General features: G+C 39.8%; 1 protein-coding gene across 6 annotated transcripts in view; it reads right to left on the reverse strand.

Annotated features, from left to right (window-relative positions):
* Positions 1–22,282, reverse strand: part of cacna1db (calcium channel, voltage-dependent, L type, alpha 1D subunit, b) — an 82,999-nt gene that overhangs the window by 34,842 nt on the left and 25,875 nt on the right. For 4 of the 6 annotated variants that reach the window (XM_016230692.1, XM_016230695.1, XM_016230693.1 and 1 more), the window contains exons 8-20: positions 19,323–19,426; positions 18,981–19,150; positions 17,405–17,482; positions 12,816–12,897; positions 12,590–12,616; positions 12,044–12,201; positions 11,638–11,863; positions 10,960–11,167; positions 10,396–10,516; positions 7,259–7,370; positions 7,119–7,164; positions 6,870–6,927; positions 6,653–6,785 (exon numbers count right to left, since the gene is read on the reverse strand). In XM_016230692.1, coding sequence (XP_016086178.1) covers positions 6,653–6,785; positions 6,870–6,927; positions 7,119–7,164; positions 7,259–7,370; positions 10,396–10,516; positions 10,960–11,167; positions 11,638–11,863; positions 12,044–12,201; positions 12,590–12,616; positions 12,816–12,897; positions 17,405–17,482; positions 18,981–19,150; positions 19,323–19,426 — 1,523 coding nt within the window. The remainder of the gene's footprint in view (positions 1–6,652; positions 6,786–6,869; positions 6,928–7,118; positions 7,165–7,258; positions 7,371–10,395; positions 10,517–10,959; positions 11,168–11,637; positions 11,864–12,043; positions 12,202–12,589; positions 12,617–12,815; positions 12,898–17,404; positions 17,483–18,980; positions 19,151–19,322; positions 19,427–22,282) is intronic. The other 2 variants (XM_016230696.1, XM_016230694.1) reach the window with 2 other exon arrangements.

Here is a 22,282-nt window from a genome sequence, read left to right on the forward strand (position 1 = left end):
CAGAATCAGAACAGAGCAACATTAGAAAATATAAGCAGCTATACAATTATAGGACAAAGTTTTACTTATATGCCATTATATATTTTTTAATTGTACAGAATTATAAAATAAAACGCAAATTATAATCGGGCCTGTTTCAGGCTTTTCCATATTTTTATATTTTAGACATCCATCAATTATGGTGATGAAAAAAAATGACTCGTCATCTCCTCATTGGATGTGCCTTTAAAGAGAAATGCAGGGATTACATAATGAAAGAGTTTCTATTTTCGATTTGAATTATTTTTATTTTAAAGTAGTAATTTAAAGCTTTCTATATATTTTTTATCATGTCTGTGAGGTAATTCGCTGAGTTTAGGTTCATCATTGTGAAGCGGTCCTGTTCAAGACCGAGACGGCAGAAGGCGTTTGTTTTCTTTATTTTATAAAAGCACAACGTTTTGTTGATATTGTGAGTGCACACAAATAAAACTAGACCCTTTACAGTTTAGAATTATGTATTACTCTTACCTTTATGAGCAAAAATGACTGCATATTTTAAGTTGTTTCCACTGTTAGAAAAAAATGCAAGTGATCGCGCTGGCGTCTCTATGTCCTGCAGAGCATGCTTTAGCTTCCACTCTCCGCACAAACGATTGGATATGCGTCTAACAGCTAGTGGTGGAAAAGAGTACTAAGAAATTGTACTTAAGTAAAAGTATTGCTACTTAAGGAATAATTTACTTGAGTACAAGTAAAAGTACTGAAAAATAATATGACTCGAGTAAAAAAGTAGTTTGCTGAAAAACTACTCAAGTTACTGCGTTACAAAGTATTTTAGTATTATTTTTCTATTTTTACCCAAAATGAGATGATGTGAGCATTAGGTAGCAGGGTTAACCCTAACCTTAACACTCATGTAGGCCTACTGTAATGTCTGTTTCACAAGTGAGAGCCAGGAAATCTCTTATATGGACAAATGCATCAGATATCACTACAGCTGAATAACATGCAGATAGAGACGCTTTGACTGATGAAACGTGGAAGACAACAAACACACAATTGCAATGCAATGCTAATTGACATAGCTTGTATCACAGTATAGAATTTTATTTAAAAATATATATATTTTCTGTCTCACTGTGATAAGAAGCAACATGGAACCACTGTTTCAAACACGACTGATGTTATATAGTGTTTTTGGAGCAAAACATGATATTAGTCTCATAAACTGTCATATTTGACGCTATGTTAAGCAAACATACTACCTATCCCTGTTGCCTGGAGCAACTGTTTTATAACTAATTTTGAAAAGTACATTCACATATTAGATTATGTAGTTGTTTTTAAGAAGGGCAAAAGCAAAGAAGGGTAAGTGAGGTTTTAAAAGAAAAGAAATGGTTTAAAACAGTGTGAATTGAAATGTGGCAGTAAAAAATAATGTGGGGTATGGGTAAGGTTGGGCATCGTTTGAATTTTCATGATTCCGGTAAAATAAAATAATAATAATAATAATAATAATAATAATAATAATAATAATAATAATAATAATAAAGAAAGAAATAAAGAATAAAAAATCTTAGATATTCACATTTATTCTAATTCTTATTGCAAAATATTTCCTTGTTAGCTGAATACGATGAATGAAAATCAACAAGCTAAAGAACACTTACACAAGGATGTGTGTGCAGCAGAGAAAACAGCCCGTTAGTATTCTTGACTTGAATGATTAAAAATCACATTGAAAATGTAGTTTGTAATAACAACAAAGGTGGACTCCAGGGACACATTCGGTAGGACAAAAAAATTTAATTTTATTTAACCGATACCTAGGCTTAGGAATCCAAAATCTACTCCAATTCTGGAATAGGATGCTTTTAAGGTCAGGAATCGTCTAGTAAAAAAATTCATTCCTCTTATCGATTCCTTTGTGCACATTTTAATATGGCTTTAAACCATTCAAGCACAAGAAGACTTGTGCACTGTTTTCTGTACTGCAAACATAGGGGCATAGCATAGTCATCATTTCAGAAATGTTCACATCGTCTCGTTTTGGATATGAATAAATCGTCCGGTCATACATAGACAATTTTGTTTCTTCGCCCAAGTGCTCACACATCCAAAGCAAGCACACAGAAAAAGTGATTTTAAATGCATCTGATTGACAGATACTGTAAATCATGGTTGATCTATCAGCCAGATGCACGTAAAAATGCATGCGCGTCCTTCTATCAACCAAGTTTCTATTTACTTATATACTGCTAATATCGACGGTATGACCCATTTCAGGAGCTCACAAAATTACGATTTAAAATCAGAGCATAGCTCACATTCACTAAAATACTGAAACACTAATGATGCTGATTCAAAACGACTACGCCCGCCGGTGATTGACAGTCAAAGCAAAGCACGGTTTGAACGGCCCGCCCCCCAGCTGAACTGGAAGTTTTGAGTCAGACCTGTCTGTTATTGCCTGAAGCGCAGGGCTCCACCCCAGCAATTTGAAATAGTGGTGTTCAGTTCCAGGTTTTTCGGAGTCGACTCCGACTCCCGACTCGCACCATCGAACTCCATTTAGCGTGACTGTCCAAATTAGTCCAATCTAGCGGTGACATTACCTTTAAATGAGCTATCACCGTTGCTTGCTGTTGCCAACATTAATTTCACTGAGGGAAAAGTCACGAAAAACAGCCGTGGTGGAATATTCTCTCAGAATTAAATAAAAAAATTTTTTTTTTAATGAATTCGTCACATTATAATGGTCAGGGGATGGCGCTAAACGCATAGTCTTAAACAGCATTGATATGAAAAAATAAATACAATAGGCCTAAATACAAAAATACATACGAACGTAGGCCTACACTTACTGATTTGTTTATTCTTGTTTATTATGTGTCAGTTTTTAATGATTTAAGCTTAGTTTAATGATTGAATAGCCTATGGAAAACCAAATGTAGCCTATAGGCTATTGATTGCATTAAACATAGGCTAACATTGCATAACAAAGCATAAATTATACAAAGCTGTCACAGAAGCATGTATAATTACAAATTACTTTTACTATTCCACACCTGTTTCACACATACTCCGTTTGCAGTGCGTGTTTTCTTTTTGAGCATTTGCTTTTGTTGAGCATTTACTCGATGCGTTCCGAGTGGTACGTGCAGCATCGAGTCTATTTTATGTTTGCTGTGCTGCACACGCTGAATTAAAGTGACAGGGCATTGCTCACGTTAAAAATATACATGGATTGATATGAAATGTATTAATTGCACCATAGGCTAATTAAAGTAGTTTTAGCTATATGGGTAAAGCAAGGAAAACTACCCTAAACTTTTAGATAAACATGGTAACCGATGGCACTCGTTTTATTCTACTCAAGTAAAAGTAAAAGTACCACAATTTAATTATACTCAAGAAAGTAGAAAAAAATTTAAAAATGTTCTCAAGTACTGTAACGAAAGTATTTGTAATTAGTTACTTTCCACCTCTACTAACAGCGCACATTTATCTAGGTTAAACATTTAATCTAACATGCTGTTCTATATAACTGTTTTATATATAGATTTTATTTTAGGCAAGTCGTGATGATTTCAGAAGGCTAAATTGATCAAACATACACATTCGTTCTGCTCTGACTAATCCCCCCCCCAAAAAAAAACCCACTTTCCGTCCCCTCGAAAATAATCCTGCAGGCGCCCCTGCGCCACATAACACTACGTGCCATCGCCTAAATATGAGCTATACTGATAATGAAAACTGTTCAAACACAGCTAGTTTTATCCAGGCCCGGTTCCAGAAATACTAAGGGTGCTTCAGAAATTAGTGAGTGTACTATAGCCTCAATGCACATACATTTTAATGTATATTTTTGTCCCGGACCTAACCCTCATTGGGGTTTAGACAAATCGTACAAAGTCGTACGAGTGAGGTCTTACGAATTCGTACAATGAGCAAAATACATGCGAATTGGTCGTGAGAGTTGACAAACCCCAAAACCAAAAGTAGGCTACTGTTTAATTTTTATCTTTGTTCTATTTGTTAATTTGTGTTATTGCTTATAATTTGTTAATTTGTTCTTATTTACTGACTGTTCACTTGTCTTTTATGTTTGAACTTTTTTATTTATTAGGCAAGTAGTTTTTGTTGTGGTATCTAGAATTGTAAAACTGAACTGTTATCTAAAATTTTTGTATCAAAAATAACGATAACAACACTATTTTATATTTTTGTGGCAGGGCAAGTACAAATTTTGAACCACTAGCCCGACACTCACTGGTCAAGAGCAGTGAGTGATTCCCTCTTTTCTTTATTAACATTAATGACACAGTGAGCAGCAGGTGTACTATATTAATATCTAAATCACAGATCTAATGTTACGCATCAAAATTTAACAGCTGTTTACTTTCACTTAAAACATACCCATTTATGCTTATGCGAATACTCGACAAGACAGATATATTTTTGTTGCATTTTAGGTAGCTTTCCATGCATGCAGGTGAGTCAGGCAGCGCAAGATCTTTTTTTGTGGCTTAGCCTATTGCATTTGAAAACTAGCTCTTCCTGCATTATTTTCTCATTCATGCATGTTCTTTTCATAAAAACCAAAATGTGCCCAAATATATTGCTTTAAAGACGTTCATTATCTGGTAAGTAAGATTATCTGGAAACATCAGATGCAATTAAGTGCTTTGCTTCCAAAGGCATACGCAACTTTTGTTAATTAATATAGCATTTAACAAGAGTACTTTATTTACAACAGTAAGTTAATATGTATGATAGGCCTATTTAGTAACATTTATACAGAATCACTTACATCAGCATCACAATGCGTCATAAAATGATTAGGCCTATATTCCACAAGTCTAGTATTTCATATAGGCTAGCCTGTTTAATTTTATTTTGGATATAGGCTATGATGATGATGATGATGATGATACTAATATTACTAATAATAATAATATATAAATGAAGAATATTAGACTACATATTGGCCTGGTATGTGCAGTATGGGTTAATATAATAATTCTTAATTCTGCACTTTCTTAAATTCAAAACAAAATATTAATGTATTCATAATATCAATTTCTGAATATCCAAGGTTGCTATGGTCACGCAGGTTTGTGCATTAAACGCATGGCCACAAGAAATAAATGTCGTTCTCTCAACATAAGAAGTCGTGCTCCCCCGAACATGTCCTCTACCTGACATCTTTTTGATCATTTTGTCATGAAAAGATTTTTTATTTTTTTTAAATAACACATTAGGCCTACATACGAATTATCACAGAAACAAATCCACAGCTGAACCGTAGCAACAAGTAGTGGTGTTTTCGTAATCAGCGTAACCTATTTGAAGGAATCAGTTGAATGGATTGAACTCACTCGTTAAGACAGTGACTTGCCGCCACCTAGAGTCTGTTTTAGTTTCATATTAAACGTATCATTTAATTGATTCCATCATGACATATTTCTGCCTTCAAAATTTAAAACATTAATCTCATAACATTTTATGCATTTGTAGGCTAATTGCAGTGTAAATGCATTCAGTAATTATGGCTTTTGTTGACACTGATTGGATTTCACTAGTAACAGCCTTATTATTTTAACTAAATTTATCGATTGGAATTAAGAACGTGGCATTCCATATTCATGATGCATTCATTTAATACAGTTTAAAAAATGCCCCTGGTCATCAGTTTACGGTTTTGTTTCTGATGCTGTCAATGTTGTTTTTGGAAGTTACATTGATAAAATACAATTAACTCAAAAAAGCTGAGGGCACATAACAGTCGCTGTTTGGATGAGCATGATGCATGGCGTGTGTGTTTCACTAGCTCCGTTCCCATGGACACCTTTTGTTTGATCTAATTCTGGATATTTCCAGCCTAAAACGTGTGATTAATCCGTGTCTAAAGCCGTGTCTACACCAAGAGAACCCATTATAATCAGTTGATGCGGTGACCACACGGGAAGTGGTGCGAGGCGACAAATCTTCTACAGTAACTGATGCCTCCTTCAATCCCGAATCTTTGAAGCATGCATTGTATGCGTTGAAAGTGAAACCTAAAAAAACAGCGCGCATAAGAAAGCGATTGCACGCTTTCGCGAGCTTCAGCAACTGCATGCAATCACAGATTGCACGCTTCCCAGCCGAAACAACCCCCCACGTGAAACTGAAATAATAACCTGTGATATAAGATTCACAGGTTATTATAGATATAAGACTCGCCTACTCTGGCTCAATTGCTATTCCTGAGGTAAAACGAAAAAAACTAACAACAAAAATACATAAATAAGGAAATAAAATTATAAATAATTATTTATTTTTGCTTTTTTACTTTTCTTTGTATATTTATTTATTTATATTTGCTTTTTTACATTTCTTTGTACATTTCTTTATTTCTAAGTATGCCAGGGATGGCATTCCAAACTGCTGTAGCTTGTGTACTAATCTAGCTTCTGCTTTAAACTTGCCATTTTGTAATATGCATATGGTACGATAAATTGCTTGTGATGTTCCACATTTGTAAGTGACTTTGGATAAAAGTTTCTACTAAATGAAAAAATTTTAATGTAAATAAAGTCATATTGATTTGGAATAAGGGTAAGCAAATTATGGTAGAAGTCTCATTTCTGAGTGAACTCTCCCTTTAAAGATTTGTATGACATACGGGTTGGTGTTGCTAAGGATGAAGAAGGCGCTGCCCTCTGGGATGGGTGGCGTCTTTTCTCTGAGGTTCAGCTCTGACAATCTCTGGGGCCGCGGCCCTGACGGTACCTCAGGCTCTTCCTCCTCATCCTCCTCTACATGCACACATAATCACAGTGATCAGCTAACATTTCTGGAGATCATGTGCAGAGCTGAGTGGTAAACTATTAGAGGTTCACCTGAGGAGTCAGTCATGTCTTCTGTCTGATCCTGATTACCTTCCTGATCACCAGATGCCTGCAACCAAAGGACCTCAGTAATAGTGATAATGTAGAGTCAGCTGCTCATTATAACAAAGTAAACCCCGTCAGGGTGGTAGTGTCACCCTAAGTAGATTAATGTTGTGATCATGTTCAGATGAGTACAGCCACTTAGCAAAGAAATAAACACATGACTAGTCAAGTATTCCAGAGAGCCATGTCACCCACCTTTAAGTTTCCATCGTCACCATCTCTCTTGTATATGCTCATACTCCTGCACAAAACACACTCTGTATGTTAGCAGATGATTGTGCTCAGAGTTTGAATGAAACTCAGAGAAACTCAGGGTGTCAGAGAGTAGCACTAACCTGTTTTTCTTCCTCTTGTTCCTCTTCTCTTCCTCTTTCTGGGCTGAGTTCAGACTTTCAGCATCTGCCAGGTTATCCACAGCAATGGCCAAGAATACGTTCAGTAAGATGTCTGATCAGGTGTGTTAAGAAATTAAAAGGAACACATTCTAAACTAACGGAATGCATAGTTGATATAAAAAACTGATGAACTGCTAAATTTTGAAAAAAAACTGAGGTTTTAATTATTGGACCAAAAACCTCCGCATGTAATAACCTAAAACACTGTCTAACACTTGATGGCTGCTCTGTTAATTCCTCGTCATCAGTTAGGAACCTAGGTGTGCTATTTGATAGCAATCTCTCCTTTGAAAACCATGTTTCTAACATTTGTAAAACTGCATTTTTCTATCTTAAAAATATATCTAAATTACGACCTATGCTCTTAACGTCAAATGCAGAAACGTTAATTTATGCGTTCGTGACCTCAAGGTTAGATTATTGTAATGCTTTATTGGGTGGTTGTTCTGCACGCTTAATAAACAATCTCCAGCTGGTCCAAAATGCAGCAGCTAGAGTTTTTACTAGAACCAAGAAGTGTGAACATATTAGCCCGGTTCAGTCAACTCTGCACTGGCTGCCTATTAAACATCGTATAGATATTTAAATCGTGATAATTGCTTATAAAGCCCTGAATGGTTTAGCACCTCAGTATTTGAACAAGCTCATATCGCATTATAGTCCTTCACGTCCGCTGTGATCTCAAAACTCTGGCCATTTGATAATACCTAGAATATCAAAATCAACTGCGGGCGGCAGATCCTTTTCCTATTTAGCGCCCAAACTCTGGAATAACCTACCTAACATTGTTCGGGAGGCAGACACACTCTGTCAGTTTAAATTTAGATTAAAGACCCATCTCTTTAACCTGGCTTACACATAACACACTAACACATTTCTATAATTCAAATCCGTTAAAGGGTTGTTAGGTTGCATTAATTAGGACAACCGGAATCAGAAACACTTCCCTTAAACACTTCTGATGTACTCACTGCATCATAAGAAGAATGGCATCTACGGTAATATTAGTCTCTTTTCATTCTTATTCCGAGGTCACCGTAGCCACCAGATCCAGTCTGTATCCAGATCAGATGGTGGATCAGCACCTAGAGACGACCTCTACAGCCCTGAATGTCAGCGGAGACCATGTCAACTAGATGAACCCCAGAGACAGATCCCCTGTGAAGACCTCGTCACCTCGACAACACATCAGCACAAGACCATGGGAACCAGACGAGTCCTCTGCACCTGTGTTGCAGCCTGCAATTAAACCACACCATGCTGGTTTCGTCTGGTCCCCCAACTGAGCCTTGTTTCTCCCAAGTGTTTTTTCTCCATTTCTATGACAGATGGAGTTTTGGTTCCTTGCCACTGTTGCCTTTGGCTTGCTTAGTTGGGGACGCTTGACTGATTGCACAGACACTATTGGACGACAGCTGAACTGGATGATGACATCACTGAATCATCAATGAACTGACTTTAGCTGAAAAATGACTCTTTGTTATTGTCCTCTTGTATTATTGACAAACTGTTTTCCTGTTTAACACTGTGAAGCTGCTTTGACACAATCTGTATAACGGTGACTTGACTTGACAAGTGTGAGGGAAGATACTGATGTGTGCGCAGGAAGCAGGAAAAATAAATTACTCATGGAACTCCTGCAAAATATAAATATCTAATAATAAAATAAAAGTTACTCAAATTTACTTTATGTTTTAATGTACAGAATGTTATTTGTCTATTGCGCAACAAAGATAAATGGTTTACGGGTGCAGGGTTGGATATTTTCAATGCTTTTCAGTTGTATGTGACAGCAAGAGAACACACTTCCGTTTGCCTGCTGCAACAAATGCAACAAGGTGAAGTTAAAAGTGTCATGCTTGTGTGGGAATTGTAAAAAAAAAAAATAGCCTATGACACCGGAACAAGAATCATACTGGAACAGGACATAAAAATCAGTGTTGCTCTCTACCTGTGGGATTTTGCAGAAGGGAACAGGACAAAATGTAGAAGTTGCATGTGGGTTGCAACGAAACACGATACTTCCTTCTCTGAGGTTAATATATCCGTTCTGAAACAGTCAGACAGGATTATACAGCCTAGTAAGTGTACAAAGAGCGCTCCCTTTATAATCACTAAAAGCTGTCATTCGCTTCAGTTCACCGCAATCTCACAATGTTCCGTTAATCAATGAAGCTGTCTGCACTGCACAATGAATCTCGTATTTACATCATATCTACACATTGTTGTAATGAGAGGATTCGCGAGCTTGCAGAACTCAGCACTTGACAAAAACTCAGCGTTTTGAGCAGTGAGTGAACATTTGATCGGTGAGTGAAAATTTGATGCTCTGACCTCACCTAGTCTGTGCTGCTTTGACTGTATCCCTGACTTCTGCTAGGGTAGGCTCCATGATGTTAAACAGAATGAAGGGTTCAGGAGGTGTAACTAACTCCTTGCAATACTTAGCTTTATGTGGGTGCTCCCTCACGGAAGCTGCAGTTTGGGATGCCAACCCTCACTGCCCTGAATGCCATTTCTCTGTGCTGTCCACTGTCTCTCCGGTCATCACCACACTACTCATGATCGTCATCCAGCCTTTACTGGATGTCATTGGCAACCCCAGACTGCTTTGTATCTTGAAACACTAACTGGTGCTCCTTGGACACACCATCAGTGATGAATGTTCACACAACAATTTTCTGCACTGTAAGCACAATCTAACAGCATGTAGGTGCACAGTAGTTAAAGACACCTAATATAAAGTGGGTACAGATGTCTGTTACAGCAGCAGAGAATGTACTTGTGTTGTGCTAAGAAATGCAGTCTGACACTTATCAGAATGCAAAAATGTGTGAAATCAAGATTTGTGTTCATGTTTTTGATCACTTCAGGCCTGAAATGTACAAAGTTAATTTATTTGCCTATTGTATCTTTAAACATATGCTTTAGATTTAATCACTACAAATCAGCAGAACAGCTTTAATTTCATTCTTCAACTTGAGTTCAGCTGCTTGTTTGGTCAGTTCAACACAGTCTGAATAAATCTTATATAGTATGGATGTGAGGTAAAATGGACTGAACAGAAGAAAAGATACAGTTTCCACAGATGAAGAGGATGATGAAGTAGATGCACACAAGCATGCCTGAGGAGGAGGGGCCTCCATACGCCATGATCCCATCATACATCACTGTATTCCAATCCTCACCCGTCAGGATCTGATGCGTAAGAAAAACAAATGTACATATTTACAAGTGGGAATTTGACAATGTCTTGCTGCATTCTACTGGCTGACTGGATGGGTGTGCTCCATCTAAAACTCTTTCTTCAATAATTGTACATGCTACTTTCATGCAAAGTTAATGTTCATACTGTAAGCTATCCAAATATCGCCAAACAAGCTATATGTCAACACAAAATGATACTGGAAGAGATTTGAACTGAGCTGGATAATGACATCCCTGAATCAACGATGAACTGCCTTTAACTGTGAAAAATTTACATGCTATTGTGCTCTTTTTAGAGCTGCAGAATTGAATTGTTGTTTGCATTATTGACACACTATTTTCCTGTTTAACACTGTAAAGCTGCTTTGACACAATCTGAATTGTTTAAAGTGCTACGTAAATAAAGGTGACTTGACTCGCGTGCACACACACACCTGAAAGACAGTCAGCAGGGCTTGAGGAAAGTTGTCAAAAGTGCTTCGTTTGGTAACAGTCTCATCAAAGTTGAACTTTCCTCCGAAGAGCTGCATGCCAAGCAAACTGAAGATAATGATGAAGAGGAAGAGCAACAGCAGTAGGGATGCAATGGACTTCATGGAGTTCAAAAGTGATGCCACCAGGTTACTCAGAGACGCCCAGTGACTAGAAACAGAGACAGACTTAAAACAAGACCCACGTTATGGGTTCATACTTTCAGCACCATTACATTTTAGTTATTGGTCACATATTGTTTATAGTCATTAAAAAATTAAATGTGTTACAAAAATTTAAACAGAACTTTGGTACCTTTTGACTTGTATTGACTCTTCAAGAGCAATACTACTAGTTGGACGTGGGGTTCTTCAAAAAAAGTTTGTTTACTAATCTAGCTTACTTATTTTAAATGGTCCTGTGATAAAACATTTTTTTGTACAAATACATGATGTTATGCATCAATTACTCATATATTTTTGTTTGATATGTTCTCTATTTTGACCACTGACACATCAATACACATCAAGAGTGTAGTCAGAGAAACAATTTTAAAATTACTCTGATGAGTTATCATCCTGTAATTACAGTGATATGAAGGCAGCATAAGAAACCATCAGATCACCTGTGCTGTTTCTCACCGTGTGACTTTAAAGATTCTGAGGAGCCGGACGCAGCGAAACACAGAGATGCCGAGAGGAGACATGATCTCAAGCTCCACGAGGATCGTCTCCACTATGCCTCCACAAACTACAAAGCAGTCGAAGCGGTTGAAAAGCGACACAAAGTATGCCTGTAGTCCCAGACTGTACATTTTTACTAGCATCTCGCATGTGAACAGGGCTAACAACACCTTATTAGCCACATCTGCAGACAAACACAAGAAGAACAAATAAGACATGCATATGCTCTATCACTGCGCATCCCAATCTGTCAGTTTTAACAATACTGTTATCATTTTTTGTCAGTCATCAAGTTTTATTCATTTTTGTTTCGACATCCAAAAGCAAAAAGAGTTTCAGTGAGTGTCTGCTGTGAGTTTCTCACCCTGGACTTCCGTGAGCCAGTCGGGCTGGTTATAATGTTCGGATGATATTGTGAGTGTATTGAGGAACACCAGCAGAATCACCAGCCAATAGAAGATGGTGGATTTCACAACAGCTCGGCACTTCCGGCGACAAAATCTGTTCCAGCAACGCCAGCGGCTGCAGAGACAGGATGTGATTGGAGAGCATCGTGAGCGTTACATACTCAAAGTCTGTATTTGCACCACTAATTTATGAACACATATAGTATGCTGTTTAGTGTGTCCATGCATGCAATATGGTGAAAAGATTCTTCAAGCTTTAATGTAATGAAATGCAAAGCACTTTGAATGTATTCATATCAAATACAACATACATAGCAAGCATTAAAGCGCCTCGATAGATTCACTGACACACATCAACATAAAGAGCTTTAAATGTTAAAAACAAAGCACATTTACACCGAAATGCAGAATGATGAGGTGAAGTGACAATAAAAAAACAAAAGAACAGCAAACACACACAACTGGAACTGAATTCAGCTTCAAACACACACTGAGCTACTGACCTGAACTTCGACTTTGTCAATTTCTGACTGAAAAAGTGAAAAATATGGCATCACTTTGTGCCACACTACAAGTTGACGAAAAACTTCCAGCAAGTGACAACTAGTAAACATTTCATTAGAGATTCAAGAGCTGGGAGTTTGCTTGGAGGTTATTGCAGGTACAAAAGGGTGTGAAAAACTTCTCATGTGCTTAGCTGTATATAAGGTATAAAAATGGAGCACATACCAGATGGGCCCACAGCAGACTTTCTCATCTTCTCCTGGGTTCTCTGTGTTCACAGACTCTGTCTCACTTGTGGGGATACTTTCTGCAGAGACACAGAAACACACATCACTAAGTACAAGAGAGCCTACACTACTGTAATGCAGAGTGAGTTACAAGCCATCTAACACAATAGTTCTCAACATTTTTATTTTGTATTAACATAAACTTTAATAATACTTAGTAAATTCGTTTAAAATGCTATAATGCTAAAATGCCACTGCACCCTGGTTGAGATCCAGTGATCTAACTAACCAAATTAAATGTGTAAGGTAGGAGGGTGTAAATGCTGATATGATTTATGTTTACTAAGATGTTATACAAGATGGACTCAGACAAATTGAAAAGAGCACACATTAAGACATATAATAACACCACATAATGACATCTGTGGCATGGCTTGAGACAGGGAACTCAGACAGGGAACTTTGTGGCAGGTGTGGGCAGCATGGGAACTGGTTGTAGGACAAACTGGTTGAATTTGGGGACTGGAAAGTTAGAGTTCTTCATGGGAAATGTGCTGTCTTCCTCCAACAATCACACAAGTAGGAAGAACCATCTAAACTCAAAACAACGCAAATAATTTCTCCTTCAATCAATCAGAGGTCCCACAATGAGGCACAAAGTAGTTTTCCAAAGCCTTCACCCTCTCTGCTCCTCTCTGGTGGAATGAACTGCGAGACCACCGCGCCTTTCAAGAACATCACAAGTCAGTAAACAGGACTGCTATCTTTCTGGTGTGATTTGTTTCAAAGTACACTTCTGTTACATATCCTAGAAACATTTCAGCTGATAAGGCAACAAAGTGAGCAATGATGCTCCCTGGTTTTTGTGGTGCATTGTGGAAATTATTAGAGAGTGAATGTTCAGTGTTTGGAACAATTTTGACATTGGGACAGCTCTAGAAATCCCTTGTCAGTGCCCTGACTTATGAACTAAGGAGCATCAAAGGAGAATGACATAACATGCCTGATTACAAGAATACCTGGACACAATTAAAACAGGGACTAGGAACAGAATAAGCAGGAAACATTGAGTACAGACCAAACATACAATGGTAGACATTCAAGGCATGTCTGAATCCAATATTTGCACAGCATCCTATGCACTAAAATGCCTTCATGTACTGTACTATATTTTTGCAGACCTTGCCTGCCTATGATATCCAACAATCCTGTGAATGTGTGGTTTCAAAATTCATAAACTTTTTCCATCAAAAAGAGTGAATGGTAGAGTAGAGGTTTGAAATGTCATCTGCAAGTCAGGGAAAAGAAATTACATTAATACATTTTAGAAACAATTCCTCGGCTCATAACTTAGAGATCTCATTTAGCCCTATTGACCTCTGCCTGGAAAGATTTGTCTAGTCCCAAATGTAGAGTGTGGCCTGTTTGACAAAAATCCCTGAAATGGATAAATCATTTTGATGAAATTTAGTGCATGTGTAGAAAGGTTGACTCTGAAGAGTCACACCTGGTGTCGTAATAACGAAGATAAACCTAAAAATCTGTCTTTGAAATTTGTTCTTTTCATGGTCTATTGTCACGGTTATGTTCTGTTCATGGACTTTTTGTTTGTTTGATGTTAGATGTTGGTTGTGCTGCATTTTCCCTGAGTTTCTCCAGTGTTTCTTCTGTGGATTTATTAAAGGACTGTTATTTGGAATTCTCCGTCGTTTTGTGCTCCTTCCAGCACCAACACGTGACAGAATAACCAGCCAAAAAGTTAAGCAGAGTGTGTCCCTGTGTTTATGACCCACCGTCCTGAATTCCTCCTCCTCCTGCTGGAGCAGGGGGAGCAAACTCTCGATTAGCCCATTACACCAGCTACCTGGACGACTGCCTCTGCGCGTTCTACAACGCAAGCCTCAACACTGCTTGCAGAGCGCGGCCATCTGAAGATGGTCCTCGGGAGAGTTTCGCCACTTTTTTGTTGAGTGGGTACTGGTGAGAAACAGATCCCCGTTCACCGTCTGTAACGATGATGAGGATCTCACCAGCCCCACTCCGGACCCAGAGCTCAGCCAGACACCACTTCACTGCGTCGAGCAACAGCCAGAGCCCACTGCAGATGGAGAGCCAAAGCCCGCCATGACCGACGAGCCATTGCCCGGAGCCAAAGCTTCATCAAACGTCTGACCACGTGCGTGAGCTTGCAACAATGCCCGTCACGGAGGATTATACAGTGGAGGAAAAGCCCTGCCCACTGTGCCACCGCTGAGGGTGAGCTGCAGTTGGACTCAAAGGATTTAATAGACTTTTATTCTGACATACTTCTCTCCCTCCAGCTCCACCTTGGTCCTCTGTCGCTCCGGCTCCACCATTGGCCTTCCGGATCCCTGCCTACGCCTCGGTCACCTGAGCCATCTGCTCCGCCTTGGTCCTCCAGATCCTCCCCGTCGCCCTGGCTCTACGGCTCTCCGTCTCCGCCCCGGGCTCCTCTCTCACCTGCTCTGCTGCTGTCGGTAGGCCGCCTGGAGTCATCAACCCTTCCTCCACCATGGCTCCTCCCTCCATTGGCTCCACCATGGGCTGCATTCATGGCTGCGGTCTGGGTTCCGCCTGGCTCCTCCTGCTCCAAGTCCCTCCTGTGTCCTTCCTGGTTCCTCCCTCCGTCTGCTCCTCCCTGGCTCCTCATGTCTCCTCCCTGGCTCCTCCCTCCATCTGCTCCTCCCTGGCTCCTCCCTCCAACTGGTCCGCCATGGTTCCTCCTGATCCCTCCATGGACTCCTCCTTCCGTCGTCACCGCCCTGGTCATCTGCCTGCCTTCCTGCCTGCTATCCTTTGTCCCCACCTTTGTTTGGTTTTGTTCATGGACTTTGTGTTTGTTTGATATTAGATGTTGGTTGTTCTGCATTTTCCCTGAGTTTCTCCAGTGTTTCTTCAGTGGATTTATTAAAAGACTGTTATTTGGAATTATCTGTCGTCTTGTGCTCCTTACAGCACCAACACGTGACAAATATATGTTATAAATCTTGAAAATGGTTTATTCTCACAAAACATGGTATACATATGAAAAGCATGATTGTGATGAAGCATGCAAAGACACAAAAGGTGATAAAGAGGAAATGTTTGTAACTATATTATTAAAAAAATAATAATGTATTTAATGTGAATAGGCTGTTGTTAACAAATACCAGTTAAACAACAAGCATCCACTGCAGGAATAAATTAAATTTTTTAATATATTAAAATAGAAAACAGTTTTTTCATTGTAATAATGTTTCACAACATTACTGTCACGCTACGCTGTTCAGGAAGAACACGGGAGGCACGAAGGAACGTTTAGGATCGACGGGTGACGGTGGAGGCGAGGGAGCTAGGAGCCGCTGGGTCTACGGGCCGAGGCGGAGTCTGGGCCTTGGAGGCTGGAGGTGGAGGTGAGGGATTCTCCAGCCATGGCGACGCTGGAGGATGGCAGACCCGCGGAGCTCGCACCGTATTGATGGTGGGCTGAGGGCGAGCAGAGGGGCTGCCAGACGACAGCGGTGAAGGAGGGTGGGTGGGTGGGCATCCGTGAGCCTCTGGGCTCTCAGGGCTGCCCTCGGGGATCAGAACCCCCTCAGGGCTGGACGGGACCAGCAGGGACGAAGGAGAGAGGAGAGGGGGCAAATCGGCTTCCAGCTCAGTTTCCCAGTCAATAAGGTCCCCTTTTAAGTCCAGCAGTCCCAGCTGTATTATTAACTCACCCTCAGCCGCGGTGCAGTGGGCGGAGCTCCACTCCGCACTCTCACCGTCCACGGCTTTCTCCCTCGCGATGGGCATTGCAGCCGGCTCACGCACCTGGTCTGACGGCTTGGGCTCTCCTTCCGGGCCGATCCTCAGTTCAGTCACTCGGAATTGCACTGGCTCGTAGATCGCGGCAGGAATTGGCTCTCCGTCATCGGTGGGCTCGGGTTTTAGCTCCACACAGCGGGGAGATGGTGGGCTGGGCTCTGGATCCGGAGTGGATCTGGCGAGATCACCCTCGTGAGTGACGGTGAGAGGTGATTCGTTTCTCGCCAGAATCCACTCCACAAACGCGGCGAAATCCGCTGGAGGACCATCTTCGGATGACGGCGCTCTGCACGCGGTGTTTAAACTTGCGTCGTAGAACGCACAGAGCGCGTCGTCCGTGTAGCTAGTGGTGTTAGCTAGCAGCTGGAACAGTCTAGTATGGTCCTCGAGCAATCACTCCCCCTGCTCCAGCAGGAGGAGGAGGAACTCCGGGCAAATGAGGGGATCCATAAGGGCACACAACGGAAAAAAAGACACTGGGTGAAAATGGGAAACAAAATGGAGGGTAGACAAATGGAGGTTACTGTTTTGGTCGGTTCTTCTGTCACGCTACGCTATTCAGGAAGAACACGGGAGGCACGAAGGAACGTTTAGCAGTCTTTAATAAAGGAAACACTTGGAATCATCACAACAGGAGCTTGAGCAACACATGTAGTACACAAGTAGACCCGACAAACTGAACAGACTGGGGCTTATAAGGACTGAATAACGAGGAGCAGACAGGTGCGGGGAATCAATTAATAATCAACACACAAACACACACAGAGCAAAATTTACCATGCGTCTCAGTGGACTGACTGAACCAGCCCGAGTTTCCTTTGTTCTTCCTGTGGGTGAGATCGCCCAGTGTCACCCCTTCAGTTCACAAGCAGGTCACATGCATTCAAACAGAGAGCAGCTATGAGTGTCTACTGCACAAAAACACAGCAGCACTACAATTCCACAACACTAAAGTTAGACAGAGAGAAAAAAGAAGGAAATGAGAGAAACAGGAAGGACACAGATGGTAGTTTTGCTACGTAATAAATGTTCTTTATTGAGGGAATGTTTCTAAAGAAGGCAAATGTAATAGTCCCAGGGCCGGATTGACCTCTTATTGTGCAAAATAATTTTCTGGGCCCCCCTTCTGTATTAATATATACTATTAACACCCCAAAACAAACAAAATTGATCATAATCCATATGAAAACAGTTACAGTGTTCTCTATCGCAATGTTCTCTATCGCAAAATCCCATTGCTGATTACAAAACATAATTTTATTTTAGATCTAGTAATGGAGGCTTGAGCATTTAATATGCAGACTACTGCGGTTATTAGATGAGAGAGAGAGCGATTAAGCATGTGTGAACACCGTGGTGTTTCTTTGGATCGGGCAGAGGACACCTCATCTCTTGCTTTTGCAGAGATGGTAATAGAGAGCGCCACCTCTGAGTGCTCCTCTCACGATGATAAAGCATATGAGGAGTGACTCAAGGTGGTGACTTGTGCAGTGGACAGATCAAAACTAAACTGGCAGCAGGAGAAGGAGACCTTCAAACGCTCCAAACTAGATGGCAGGTTTCAAGCTGGCCAAGAGGAGGGACCTCAGCGATAGTCTCTCCCCTTCTTTGCTGATCTCCATGACAAGATAACTAATTTATGGAGTAAGCCATATTTGTCCTGTGTCTTTGTGCCCTCAATGTCAATATCAATCAAAACAGGTGCTTTGTACCCTTTCTATGTGGCTCAGACCCCGCTTTCTGACCTTGGGTCCCACTCTATGCATGTGTTGTCATCTCAAGATGCTAATGACAGATGCTTCCAGCATGGGCTGGGGTGTGATATTAGATGGCCATCCAGCCCAAGGAATCTGAAGAGGTCATCTTCTTGATTGGCACATGAATTGCCTTGAAATGATGGCTGTATTTCGGGCCCTGAAATACTTCCTCCAGCAGTTAAGGGGCTACCATGTCCTAGTGTGGGTGGACAACACTGCTGTAGTTGCTTACATAAATCATCAAGGCAGAATGCATTTGCACTGCCTGAACAGGCTAGTGCAGCAGTTTAAAAAGGCTTGTCCAAGTTTAAAATTCATTACTGCAAGCCACAATCCTGACTTACTGACTCATACTGCATTTAGACTCCACTACAGCACTGCTCACACAAAACATGACTGGTTTAATTGAGTGGACGCATAAACTGATGAACAACTTACATTTGACTATAACATTAAATTTTTCTCAATAATAATGATTTGATTCCAGTATGACCTTGGCTGGAACTGTTGATGTGTGCAAATGACAGCGTGCATTTAAAAATACTTTCAGAGAGATGAAAAGAGCAGAAACAAATGAGTCTTGCACTTTTACGTACGGTTGCGTTTGGCCTCTTGATCTCCCTCCTCATCATTATCAGGGTCGATGTCCTCAGCTTGTGTGATCCAATCCAGATAGCCCTTCAGATCCTCCTCAAGCTGCTGCTTCTCACGCAGTTTCTGGAAATCTCCACGAGCTTTGGCCTTCTCACGCTCCTTAGAGAACTCTCTGTGGTGCACACATGTGAACAAATTCCCTCTAGCAACAATGTACTGCACAGAAGAGATCATATACAAAGATACAGACCATGGAAATTATGGTTTGGTAATAGTACTTTGAAGGGCGCAGTTATGAAATTACAGAAACTGAATGTGAACAGAATTTGGATAAAATAACTCACCCACTGAGAACGCCCAATACTAGATTGAGGACAAAGAAGGAGCCAAAAATGACCAGAGTGACAAAATAGACCCAAGGCAACTCAGAGCCCATAGCATCATTCATCTGAAACACACAACGACACACAGCAACTCTCAGATTAACTCATGTTCCCATGTCTACCCTTATGAACAGAAATATGGCAACAGAAGAATGAACAGAAGAGTTGCAGGTAACACTTTAGAATAGGGATCACTTATTCACTATTAACTACGACTTTTCCCTCAGTAAATTCCTAATTTGCTGCTTATTAATAGTTAGTAAGGTAGTTGTTAAGTTTAGGTATTGGGTAGGATTAGGGATGCAGAATAAGGTCATGTAGAATAAGGCATTAATATGTGCTTAATTAGTACTAATAAATGGATAATTATACTGGATAATATGGATAATGTATGCTAATAAGCAACTAGTTAAGAGACCCTAAAATAAAGTCTTACCGAATGGCAATTCTGACTGCACTCTCAGCTGCTAATCATGTATGACATTTTAGCAAATATAAGAAATAAATTAATTTACAAGTAAAATCTACTTATTTCAAGATTTAAATTCAGTTTTGAAATGAGAGAGCATGCAAATAAGCAATTCTCCTCAGGCAGCGTCGACCAATGAAGTTCCAGAGCAATTTAGATGAGCATGTGGAGTAGGGAACACATATTCACTATTAACTAAGAGTCTTCCCTCAATAAACTTCTAATTTGCTGATTATTCATTATAAGTAAGGCAGTTGTTGTAGTGCTTATGTTTAGGTATTGGGTAGGGTTCAGGGGTCTAGTCATGCATTAATATGTACTAATAAACAGAAAATATGCTAGTAATATGCATATTAATAAGCAACTAGTTAATAGTGAACAGGGTTCCTCTCAAGGTTATTATAGTTTTGAATTTTTAAATTAGTTTTATTTTAATATCGTTTTCAAATTTTCTATAAAATTCAGTTTAGTTTTTATTAGTTTCATTCATATTTTTGTTAGTTTTAGTTTCATTTTTATTTTGTGAACGCATTTTTTAGTTTTTATATAGTTTAGTTTCAGTTTTAGTTTAATTTTTTATTAAAGTTTAACAGATCACTTCCAGAGCGAAGGCCAAAGAAAGACGTAGGCATGATTTAGCCTTAGTGAGGCAAACGTTAAAAAATTAACGCATGCTGAGATTGATTAGATAGTAAAAGTATACAAATATACACCAAAGAAAGCAGGCAAGCCTTTTTTTAACTAAATTAATCTACACAAGTCGCGCCTGATGTCATATCCAATGATGTGTGTTGAGATATTTAGTATGAAAATAAATGTAGCCTGATTTGGTTATATGTCTTTTCTTATTTAACCATAATCATGATATTGTAACTGTGGTGACTTGCTCACTTTTCCGTGAACAGCCGTGCGTCAATCAATGGGTCTAATGAAATTCAATAATAACGGCAATCGCATTTAACAGTAAAGGCTTATATTTGAATGTTCTTTTCATTTATGAAGAATTATAAGCGTGTGTATATTGTGATTTAGCCAATGTACATATGTTCAAAAGCCTGGCAGAGTGATCACAAGATGCTAGGCAAAAGTTTTGTGTTGTTTACAGAGAAGATGCGCGTTCTCATCTTTTTTTCTGTTAATTGTCATGTTGCGCTGCATGTCATTTTCTTCAAAGCACCAACTTAGAATGCCTAATGTTGGTTTGATTGCTTGCGTTACATGATAAAATAAATAATCTTGCTTACGTGACTCGCAGTCTTTATGTCAAACGGTTCTCATCTGGTACAGAATTAAATTAGTGCTGCTGTCAGATAATGGGTCAGGTGTTCTGTTAAGTATTGCTGGTGCACGTTTACCAAACAGGACCCGTGCAGGCTTTAAACTGCTTTGCGTCTCTCCATCAGATATGTGCGTGATGCGGCATTACAGGTAGGCTATTTCCCTAAACCTCCACACAGCTCGTATATTTTTATGAGGTGAGAACAGAATGATTGCGAAAATGATTATTTATTTTTGATAATTATTATTTTATTTCAGTTAGTTTTTCAATAAATGTTGTTAGTTTAGTTTTGTTTTAGTTTTTCAATTATTTTGACGTTTTTATTTTATTTCAGTTTACGAAATTGTTTTTTCATCAATCGTTTTAGTCTTAGTTTTAGTTTTCGTTTACGAAAATAACCTTGGTTCCTGTCACAAAGTCACTTCCATCCTCTGCAACAGATTCCTTAGCTCCTCCCACCTGCACCAGTTAATTAAGAACCCTATTAAAACTCTCCATCTCACCATTGTCTGGTATCGTCATTCCCTTGGAGCTACTTACCTGACTCTCTCCTGCAAATACTCACCTTCCATACATCTGATGCCCCTGTCTGTCCTCAGTCTATCAGTCAATCCAGTTTAACCATCATCTGCTCACTCACCTGTTTTGTTTCATGGTGTCTACCAAACACCTTCCAATAAAGCAGTGTTGTTTGACTTACCTGTTGTCGATCCGTCTGATCTTGTAACAGAAGACCAGACCAAAACAATGCAACAACACAAAGACCAGTGAAGCCGGCATTCCCAACCCCGATCCGAGGTGGAGGAGTGCAACAGGTTCTTGTTGCAATGCTCTCTATACTTCAAAATGCAGCCCAATCTCTTCAAATCTGATTGTGCAAAGATAGCATACATCATCTCTCTTCTGACTGGATGCACTCTCAAGATCCACCTGGGAGGCCAACGGCCCTGTAACTAGCTCATTGACTGCCTTCACCACTTATTTCAAGGAAGTGTTTGTACAAACAGCCCACGTGTTTTCTGTTCATGATCAGCTCTTCACTCTCCATCAAGGCAGTTCCTCTACTACCCATTATGCCTTGCAATTTTGTACTCTAGCGGCAGTCAGCGAATGGAACGAGACATCTCTAATAACAACCTACCGTCAGGGTCTCAATCCCACCGTCCTTCAACA

Source organism: Sinocyclocheilus grahami, unplaced genomic scaffold (assembly GCF_001515645.1).
Source record: "Sinocyclocheilus grahami isolate Dianchi unplaced genomic scaffold, SAMN03320097.WGS_v1.1 scaffold375.1, whole genome shotgun sequence".
In the NCBI taxonomy this organism is placed as follows: Eukaryota; Metazoa; Chordata; class Actinopteri; order Cypriniformes; family Cyprinidae; genus Sinocyclocheilus; species Sinocyclocheilus grahami.